General features: G+C 33.4%; 1 protein-coding gene and 1 long non-coding RNA gene across 2 annotated transcripts; both read right to left on the bottom strand.

Moving 5' to 3' along the window:
• Positions 1 to 5,511: 5,511 nt before the first annotated feature.
• Positions 5,512 to 6,648, bottom strand: LOC141045802 (uncharacterized). Its single transcript, XR_012218238.2, has 2 exons — positions 6,216 to 6,648; positions 5,512 to 5,747 (listed from the first exon to the last, which is right to left on the bottom strand). It is a non-coding gene; the product is annotated as an uncharacterized LOC141045802 (long non-coding RNA).
• A 452-nt stretch (positions 6,649 to 7,100) lies between these two features.
• On the bottom strand, positions 7,101 to 10,403 carry LOC112287073 (uncharacterized). The gene is made up of 7 exons (XM_024529710.3): positions 10,139 to 10,403; positions 9,074 to 9,201; positions 8,817 to 8,920; positions 8,615 to 8,702; positions 8,425 to 8,486; positions 7,750 to 8,069; positions 7,101 to 7,376 (listed from the first exon to the last, which is right to left on the bottom strand). Exons 1-6 carry the CDS (start codon positions 10,249 to 10,251, stop codon positions 7,917 to 7,919), a joined length of 648 nt encoding a protein of 215 aa, XP_024385478.1. The 5' UTR covers positions 10,252 to 10,403; the 3' UTR covers positions 7,101 to 7,376; positions 7,750 to 7,916.
• Positions 10,404 to 11,296: the final 893 nt, after the last annotated feature.

The following is an 11,296-nucleotide window of genomic DNA, read 5'->3' as shown; positions in this document are numbered from 1 at the left end:
AAGATATGTTAAGTATAATCAAAGATAAAAAGTTTCCTAAATTATTTGGTAATAATGTTATACTTAAGTAATTAGATATTTTTAGTATAGTTAAAGATGTAAGATTACCTAATTCATTTGGCAATGATGTCAAGCTTGAATAATTAAATATTTTAAATATGATCAAAGATATATGGTTTTTTAGATTATTTGGCAATAATGTTATACTTGAGCAATTGAATATTTTTACTATAGTCAAAGATGTAATGTTGTTTAGTTCATTTGGCAATGATATAAAATTCAAACAATTGGATATTTAAGTGTAGTCAAAGATATAAGACTATTTGATATATTTAAAATGAACATCATTAATGGTTATTAACTTATATTAAGTATAGATAAAGATTTAAAAATTTCAAATATATTCAATATTGTCTTGAAGCTTAAACATTCAAACATGCCAAGTGTGGTAAAAAATAAAATAAAGATTGTTTATTCTATTTAGCAATAATTTCAATCTTATGCACCAAAATAAATTAAGTGTGGTCAAAGATATTAGACTTTTTAATCTATTTGGTAATGATATTAAATTTAAACATCCAAATAAATTCAAACTAACGAAAGATATAAGGTGTATTATATCTTTTGGCAATGATATCAATTTTAAGTAGAAAGATATATCAAATATAATCAAAGATGTAAGATTGCTTAATTTATTTGATAATCATGTAAAATTTGAGCACTCTCATATATTAAATATACTCAAAGATATAAGGTTGCTCAATTCATTTAGAAATGATATCAAGATTAAATACTAAGATATATTAAATATAGTCAAAGATGTAAGATTATTAAATTTATTTGATAATGATGTAAAATTTGAGCATCTAAATATATTAAATATAGTCAAAGATGTAAGATTGCTTAGTTCATTTGGCAATAATTTCAAACTTAAGCAATGAGATATATAAAACATAGTCAAAGATAGAAGGTTGCTTAGTTTATTTGGCAATAATACTAAGCTTGAGCACCAAGATATATCAAGTGTAGTCAAAGTTGTGAGGTTTTTTTGTTCATTTGGCAATGGTATTAAGCTCAAGTAATAAAATATATCAAATCTAGTCAAAGATATAAGGTTGCTTAGTTTATTTGGTAATGATATTATGCTTGAGCATCCAAATATATGAAGAGTAGTCAAAGATATAAGATTGTCTAGTTCATTTGGCAATAATATCAAGCTTGAGTTCCAAAATATATCAAATATAGTCAAAGATGTAAGGTTGCTTACTTTATTTGATAATAATTTCAAGCTTCAGCAATTGAATATTTTTAATACAATCAAAGATTTGAATTTACCTACATTATTTAACAATAATATCAAGATTGAAAAATTAGATATATTAAGTATAGTAAAAGATGTAAGGTTTTCTAGTTTATTTGGCATTGATGTCAAACTTGAGCACTTAGATATTTCAAGTATAGTCAAAGATATAAGATTGGCTAGTTTATTTGGTAATGATGTTAAGCTTTTTTATTTTTAATTTTTTTTTAAATAATTTTAAAATACTATATTTTTAAATGATCAAATATATAAAAAATTTAAAAAGACATATATTGCAAAAAAAATAAAAATATATAATAAAATATTATCTAATTAATGTAAAAATATAATATCTTTTATCTTTTAATATTTATTCTTTTTTAAAATCTTCATTTTCTATATGCCATCAAAATAAGAATAATGTATATTATTTCATTTGATGATTTATAAATTGATTGTATTTCATGTTCCAAATTTTTCTACCATAGTATTTTTCATCAGCTTCAACAATTTTGTGATCCATGTCATGTAGTTGATTATGCATTCTTAAAACTCCTTTATTATCTATCTTTACTAATGACTTTTGAATCAATGTATCTAATATAAAATCTATATTTTCTTTTGATTCTTCATCTTTGTTTTTAGCACATATTTGTAGTATATTTTTTTTAACATATCTTGTAGATATACACCATTAAAAAAAAAAAAAAAAAAAAAAAAAAAAAAAAACCAATATCCAAAAATATGTTTTTTTCATCATCTTTTAAATTATCAAAGCTTATTTTAAAGATGTTTTAAATTTTATTGTTACTATCATTTTCAACTCCATTCAAATCTCTTTCCCTTTTTAACCTTTTTAAAACTTGCTTCCAATATCTTTACCTATTTTATCTCCTTAAAATTACCTCCATGACTTTTAAATTCAAAGCCAGCCATTACAAGATTTTACAATTTTTTTGCCCATGTCAAAAAATTCACTATCTAATTTTTCTTCATGTTCTCATGAATAAGTATTGAATAATTTTAAACTCAAATCTTCATTAAGTTCTTTTATTTTTATTTTATAAATCATTATAGAATATTATTCCATTCATTTCTAATCTCTAGTTGTTACAATCAATGTGCTACCATTATTAGTACAGAAAAAATCCATAGGCATAACTTCAATTTGGCTTTGGTTCTTTATATCATCAAAAATCAAGATGATCTTGTTTTTAATGAAGAATGATTTCAATATTTCTTATGCTTCATTTTTTTTTTTTTTTTTTTTTTTTTTTTTTCTTCTTTTTCAACTTTGAATTGTTTTAATATGTTGCAAGAGATTGAATAGTTATTACTACTATTTTGAGAAATTTCAACAAAGCATGAAGCATCATACATTTGCTTCACATTATTGAATGTGGCCTTTATTATTGTAGTCTTGCCTATTCTACGCATGCCAAGAAATATTACCTTTATATTTTTCAAGCATAATTGTCTTATTTAGAATAAGCATTGTTTTCTTCCTAATAAATTTTCTTTAGACATGTCAACTTGTATATAAATTAAAATATAAAACTAAATAGCTTCAAAATTATGTAGATTTTATTCTATTTTAATTTAAAGCAAACAACTAGATATATTCTAATAAATAGTAATAATTATGGAATATTTAATTTGTATACAAATAACATGAAAATAATAAAATTAATTATATAATTATTTTGTATGAGTATTTGAAGGAGCTTTACCATTTGTGATCTATATTAGGTTTCTTTTGGATGTATATTTTGATTCATGTTGTTCCAAGTTCCACCAAAAGATAGTAGTTTAATTAAACATTGCCCAATTAGAATCTTTTTTGAAATATGATAAGTCTTTCACAAATATTTGAAAGTTTGGATGATGTAAAGAATTCCAATTCCAATACTCTTTGATGAGTTTGTTTAATTCATCACAATTTGAAGGAAGTTTTGTTCTTTCATCTTTTTGTATTTTTTTTAATATTTCTTTTATAGAACTAATACCATCAAATGGATATTTTTTTGAAAGAAACTTAAAATACACCATTAGAAATGAGAAACCATGTGTTTCAAAAAGACACATCTTTGTTCTTTCAAATTTATTTCTTAATGCCTTTGGAGCCATATATTGTATACTACCATAGGCATATCTATTTTTACTAACTTTTGGATGTCTTCCAACATTCACCTTAGACATACCAAAACCTATTAATTTTATTGTAGCATGTTGAGTAAGATTGTTTAATATTTTATCTTTGATAATATTGACTAATATATTATCAAGTTTTAAATCGCAATTTATAATTTGCATATCATGCAAATAATACATGTCTTTTGTAATTTGATAAATAATATCAATAATAAATATAAATGACATTGATTTTTTCTCTTTTAACATATGACCTAATCTTGTTTGTATCAATTCTACATCCAAATATAATTCTCTATCTGTATCATGTTCTTTAAGTATTTGTCTACTTTTATTATTTTTAGAATTTATAACAAAGAAATATTTGATTATGTTTAGGCGGCTTAGACTGGCTAGAATGGTTACTTCTTTGATAAAAGAAACATCCAACTTTTTAGTTGCATACAAATTCCCTACCACTTAGATTTATAAAATTTTTCAAAATTTTCCTTCATTTATGCATTATATGATTTGCAAAGATTTTATATCCATTGAAAGTTCTATTGTATTCAATTCTCTATCTTCTATGCAACATAAATTCTTCAATCTTTGCAATAAATAATTTGCTGATCCAAAGTGTTCAAAGTTATTATCTTTAATTGCATAATTCAACTTGTCACATAAGCTTTTATCATCACCTTCTACTTCATCAAAGGTAGCAACATCAAAGATAATACATGAGAAGCCTTCAAATTCCTTTGGATTTTGCTTCAAAAGTATATGACTTACTACATCGTAGCAACACTTCAAATCCCCAAGTAATTCTCAAAAAGTCTCTTTATTCTTCATTTGGAAGTTAGCTAATTGGTATCAATTATTTTCTCCACAATTCTTTACCAATAAGCCAATTTTCTTCATTAAAATAAATAACTCACAAAATATAAGTCCACACTCCAAACTGTTGTTGCTATGAATTATTAGATATTGAAATGTATTCATAATCAGATGAAGTTTCTTATAAATACTTATACATTGATTTCTATTTAATATATCTTTTTTCTTCAATAAATTCTTCATCTCTCTAACATAAATTTCACATTGCCTCCAAATGTATCTATTAATCTCTTGCATCTTTATAAAAGTATCAATCTGCTGAACATGACTATCACATTGGTTCAAAAATCTTAAAAATACTTGTTTTTGAAAACCCTCTAAAAACCTCCAAACCATTAATAAACATTGGATAAATAATTTCCAAAGATTTGTCATATTGTAATATAGTGGCAAATAAAATTATCCAAATTCTTTTCTACAAGTACACAACCAACACAACACATTAGCTTTACTTTATATCTTTATTGTTCATAACTATAAATTTTAATAAATATAACCAAAATCTTCTTTTATGACATTTGGAATAATAAGAATTATTTACTTTCAACATTTTTAAGAATGATTCAAGACTTCAATCATAATTTACAAGAATTGCATTCTTCAAAGCACTCACAAAATAGTCTTTACAATCTTGTTCTACTAGGTTTTTTTTTAACTAATTATTACAATGTCTATTTCTTATATTATGTATTATCTCTAAAGTCGAAAATCAATCATATAATCACATATATTCAAATAACTAACATGAATCCATGGTCTTTAAGATTATTTTTACAAACCTAATACCTAATACAATCACAAAAGAATAATATTAGCCAAAAATTATCACAACATAATATTACACAAACCAAAATCAAATCAAAACTCTACATATAATAATCCAATAAACTTATTTTTTTCTTTATATACAAGTTTTATAATGATAATACTCATTCTTTTAAAATCATCAAATCCATCACAATTTTCATTGTAAAACAATTAATTATAATAAGTGCAAAATTAACATATTAGATATAAAATCACTTCAATAAAAACTTCAACATACTAATAAATTCATATTAAAAAAAATTATAGTATACCTATTGGTGAAAGCTTCTTACATTATTCCAAAATTTTAATAATCATTTGTAATACCACAAAATCCAATACATGAATTAGATAAATTATAATAATAAACCTAATATCCATTACAACCACAAAAAATAATATATTAGCAAACAAAATATTCTACTATAACATGTTATATGCCAAAATCAAGTATTTATCTCCTTCAACAATCCATACGATACCAATACAACAAACTATTTTTTTCCACAAAAATTCTTAAAAAACTATATTCTTCCATCATATATCATGTAAAATGTCCCAATTTCTTGTTGCAAAACTTCTTAGCATCCTCATAGTTCTACAATCCCACAAACATCTGCAACGCATCAAAACTCTTCACAGATTTAGTACACTTAAGCTAACCCTAACTACGGCAAGCAACAGATGACTGTATCTCCTATGCACAGATCAGCACTCGGATGAAACACTTATGTATCAACATATCACACTCATGTCTACCAGAATCGTGCTGATTTTCGAGCCCTCACACACATAGCACCCCCCGCCCTCTTTACCACACCTGAAACGATCCGGACTGAAAGTGGCAGACCTTTCACACGGAGCTACAGAACAAAATCCCGGTGTAGAAATCCCCATGCACTCGATTCAATTTCCTCATGCCATGCCACGAAACCGCACGCCAATCAAGTGCGTTCACACCCCAAACTTACCCTTCACTTCCTACCACCACTAGAATTTCACACGTCGAATTTCAATTTCACACCCTCGCTACCAGCCACCACACAGCAAGCGATCGTCAACTACAATTCTGCACTCCACTCACATGCACATTCTGCTGATCCACCTATCCGCCTTGATCGCCCTGTGACTTCATGCGTTCCCCCAACCCGATGTAATTCCCCACTCGACTTCGCCCCAAACCAGCTCCACCGGCGCACCCATACCGGCCAAACCACATTTCATAGTAAATAAAATAAAATAAACAGTGACGACGATGTACTAGGGTTTACACTCCATCGCCTTTGGAGGATTCAACCGCTCCCGACAGATAGGTCCCTTGATGAACTACGCAAGAGGGAAGCAGAAGCTAGGGACGGTGGCGGACGAGACGAGAAGAGCAATAGGGGGTGGAGGAGTGCCGACTGCAGAGCATCCACGACGACGACGACGATGAAGGAATCTGGTGCGGGCCCAGAGCAGGAGGACGAGCAAAACGACGACGATGACCAAGTCTAAGATGGACCCGGCGGAGGAGGAGGAAGAGGAAGACATATTCTGACATAAAAATGATCGACACTTGAGAACTGGAAATACAGCCGCTTTGAGTCTACGCAATGTGCAGGTACTGTCCATCCCCCAGATATTATGACATATTCAGTACAGTTCTTTTCACTTATTAAAATAATAGTTGGTTCTTGTCATCATTGTATGGAATTAACTTGAACAACGTGGTGCAACAGGATGTTTATTTAAAAGCTATGCAAAATGATGAAGCCCATTGCTCGTTAAAACTTGACATGCAAGGTTTTTAATAAAGACTTCATTGAAATCAGTTACCCTCTATTATTCATAAACGATACAATGCTGCCCTGCCGTCAGCATATGAGTAATCTCAAAAGGCGCAGCACCACATAGGGAGAATGTGGACAAGGAAACCAAACCACTAGAATGCAAGTTCGACTGGTCATGCCCTTGAAACATCACAATGAATTTTGAACAGAAAATTATATTCGATTCAGATTTAGTCACGTCATTGTCAACAAAAAGCCTAAAAAAGACTCTAGTGTACTCTCTCTTTGGACTCTGGAGTCTAAATGTTGATGAGACTCCAAGGACATCATTAATTTAATTCTAAGGGCAACTGAACTTGATCAAAATTGGGTGTCGTAGCCTACAGGGAGAATGCTGTCAAACTTCACAATTGCATCATCAATGCGCGTGTGAAAGTCAAACGCCTAGCGTACTAATTTGTCCCCGTGACAATCTACACACAAAGAGAAGCTCCGGTTAGAGATGGGGACCCAAACGCCAGCCAAACATGTTAATACACTGCACTCTATTCAAACATGCGACAATCCTCACGTTTCACACATGGTGACATAAGATGGACCAGACATTGAAGAAGCACGTCTGGGCCGCTGCAATTTCAACATTTTGGGAAAGACCCAAAATATCGCCGGAAATAATGTCACGTCATAAGTTCTCAAGCACGCCCAAAACCTAATGACAAACGCAGAGATCAAGACTAGAAATATAATTATCACATACTAGAGAAATCACAACAAGCGATGCGTGAAGATTATGGACATCCATCAAATAATAAAAAAATAACGAGAGAAAGTAATGAAATAGTATACCTGAATGAAAATAGACGATTCGAACCTTCAGGAAACTGAGACGTAATAGGCTTGCGAGCAGACTGCATCACATCCATCAAAAAAAGGAACAACATGCCATTTGAAATTGAAACAGAACAAGCTGCACCATGACAATAGTATCAACTACATTAAACAATGAAAAGATGTCACATAAAGTCCTCTTCCAACTCCGCCAGGGTTTTTCCCTTGGCGGCGATATCCTTGTTGGATGTCATCTTCTCCTGAACCATGAGCCTTGTGTAGCTCCGTATTTCTGCCTGCTTCTCCTTTTCCAGCCGTTCTATTTCTTCTCGCCGTTTCTGCATTTGGATTCAAAATGACCAACTCTGTAAGTAACTATCATCTGCTCTCATTACTCTGAGTATTCAGACCCCCAGTGCTCAGAACTATACATTGAACAGACGGATGAAAGCACAAAAAGTAAATCTTTACACTGATTGTATCTAAGATCTTCATACCTACAATAACCAACTCTTCTCCAAATGAATCAATAGCTTCATCTAAGTTAAATGTTCAAGGGTATGAACAAGTAGAAACGGTGCACATGTGAACTTGTTGGCGTTCAGATACGACTCATCATCACATCCAACAAGAACCAAGAGCGATGCAAACTCGACAGAAATGTGAAGATATCCAAAGACATAAGGATAATACCTTCTCCTTCATATGTGCCTTCCGTTCATTTCTCTCGGCAGCGTTGTAGGCTTCCCTTTCAGCTGCATCCAGCAGAGTCATCGAGCATGTCAATGCATAACATCAAAGAAGGCATTTGGATTTGCACAAAACATGATAGCTTACGGAACAAGATGCTGTGAATCGATCAAGAATACAGGGAAAATTGCACCTTTCAAGTCTGGAGTCTGCTCGGTTTTGGTCTTGTTCAACCGATTTACAATTTCATTCTTACGTGTCTCAACCCTGACTGTCCGCACCTGCCGTTACAGTACCAACTCAGTCCAGTTGGAGATCCATGGACCCGAAGACATCAAAAATATACCTGTATCAGAAAGATGACAAAGCGAAGGGAAGGGTTCACAAACTCTTACAAGCTTAGGGTTGTGGAAGCCAACTTGGCCAACGTCCATGCTTTGAGTTTTCCTCAGATTGAACCACGGAGTGTAAACAACGTCCAAATTGTTGAGTTTGTTACCTACACAAAGTAGCACGTACTTGCCCAGCACATTAACTCTAAATAACGAAAACATCCGCAGACCTGCAAGCGGAGTATAAAATGCTTCTCAGGAAGACCTCATCCTTCAGATGACGTGGAAGGAAACTCTAGAACCTGATGCCAAGCACACACCTTGGATGGAATTGGCCTTCACAAGCTGAGCACAATCCTCTAGAAGTTCAGGGCTAATCATCTCCATCGTCTGAAATTTGTGCATCCTTAGGTACACGTGAGCAGATGACAACTTGTCTACATGGAACCTGCACCAACAATGCAGCTCCTCGTTATTGTTATGACGATTGTAATTTCTTGCCTACGCGACACGACTAACAAGAAAAATTACTGAATATCTACTCCACATCATTCATGAAGTAAATAAAGCCCTCTCCTGGTTCCTGAACAGAAGTGGTTCCACATTGCAGACGATAATCCAAAAACCGGACTATGCTGTCGCAGAGGCAGTGTAAGTCCTCACAACACCCTTAGTAATGAAGTCAACATGAGGAGAATTCCTATCAACCAGAACAAGGTTTAATGCCTCAGGTGCTGAATGCTTCCAAATAATTGTATGATACATTAAGTCCGGCTTAGACTGCAAACTACATCTTTGTTCTCACAAAAGTGTCATGCGGCGCGCAAAGACAGCAGAGGCCTTTCACACCTACTCGTGCAACAAAATATCCAGACGCATGTAAATGGAAGTCGGCATAAACGACCGGTCTTTATCTTCCATCGAGCATGAGAGGAAATTAGCGCCAAAGATTACAGACAAAAACTAGAGGAAAATGATTAAACCTTAATCAGCAGATCACGCAGAACCTAACTCACAAGCATCGCCATCACCGAAGCAAATCCTCTGTACCTCAGTTACACTAATCCTAGCCATGCAAATTTATAACCCTGTCCCTCAATCAACACAACTGATCTTTTCTCCTCACTCAAAACAACCTCTGCCAACTCTAATATAATCAGACGCACCGAAGCGAGAAGAAATTCCAGTTCAAACAAAGCTGAAAAAAAAAGCAAAATAAAATACAAACCCGCAAAACCAACATAGGACTCACAACAGAAGTTCCTCATGCAACGCCACAAATACCGCCAAACCCTAAATTCACGAAACATCGTCCACAACACCACGAACAGCAATCATCGTCAACGCCAAGAAACTCAACATACAAAAAGACAAAAAACACTCACCAGATATCCTCCGGTAAGCCATACTTGATAAGGTCCTCGTTCTCGTGCTTGTCAAGGCCCATGTATATGACATAGTCCCCGCACTCGGGACGGGCCTTGAAGTAATACACCATGATGTAAAACACGAATCCGCGAATCCAAGTGTTGCCAGCAGAACAACAAGTATTCAGGAAGCGGAGACAAATAAAAATAATGCGTAGAAGAAGAAGAAGAAGGGACAAGGAGTGAGGTCAGTTTGGTCAGTCTGCGTTGGTTTTGAGGTCTGTGGGCGACAATTGTGACAGAAAGAGATGAAGGTGAAGACGTGTAACTGAAGAAGGGCGGGCACCACGCTCCCTCCACCGCCGCCCTACACTGCCGACGCCGACGAATGAACAAGCGAACGAGCGAACGAACGAACGAGCGAACGAGCGAGCGAACGAGCGAACGAGCGAGCGAACGAGCGAACGAACGAGCGAACGAACGAGCGAACGAGCGAGCGAACGAGCGAACGAGCGAGCGAACGAGCGAACGAACGAGCGAACGAGCGAGCGAACGAGCGAACGAGCGAGCGAACGAACGAGCGAACGAGCGAACGAGCGACCAGGTTTAAGAAGAGGGGTAATCCACTCTCTAACAAGAAGGAACTAGCTCCGATACTAGTGAAAATGTAGTCTCGACAAACTGTCACGGACACAAAATACAGACTTGAAATCTAACAAGAAGTTCAAGAAGAAGTGGCAGAACTAGATTAAACAGATGAGTACAAGAACAACACCAGAAAGGTGAGCTAGAACTCCAAGAGATGTGTTGTCGAGACTGAAGAATCCTTCAGCCTCGACTCCTATATATACTACTGAATAGGAAGCTTCTCGAGCTACTTCCGCTAACTAGGACGCTTCTCCAACAACTTCTACTAATTAGGAAACTTCTCGAGCAACTTTCTAGAATCTATCAGAATATTTTAGAACCTTCTAAGAATATTCTAGAACCTTCTAAGAGAATCTTTAGGGAATATTCTAAGAATCTTCTAGAACCTTCTAAAGGAATCTTTAGAGAATATTCTAGAAGAATATTCAAAGAATCTTCCAATGTATGTCCATGACATCACCTCCTCTTCTAACTTCGAGGTCTCCGAGAAGCAATGTTGTTATCAGTCAATACCAACGCAAGAAAATG

This window comes from Physcomitrium patens, chromosome 9 (assembly GCF_059467195.1).
Source record: "Physcomitrium patens ecotype Gransden chromosome 9, ASM5946719v1, whole genome shotgun sequence".
NCBI lineage: Eukaryota > Viridiplantae > Streptophyta > Bryopsida > Funariales > Funariaceae > Physcomitrium > Physcomitrium patens.
Note: the sequence above shows the minus strand (reverse complement) of the source record. Positions and strands in the feature narration are given on the sequence as shown.

Coding starts and splice junctions, on each gene's coding strand:
- LOC112287073 (XM_024529710.3), bottom strand. CDS start 10,251: ATGGTGTATTACTTCAAGGCCCGTCCCGAGTGCGGGGACTATGTCATA. Junction 8,921..9,073: donor GAAGGCCAATTCCATCCAAG/GTGTGTGCTTGG, acceptor TACTTTGTGTAG/GTAACAAACTCAACAATTTG. Junction 8,070..8,424: donor AGGCACATATGAAGGAGAAG/GTATTATCCTTA, acceptor ATCCAAATGCAG/AAACGGCGAGAAGAAATAGA.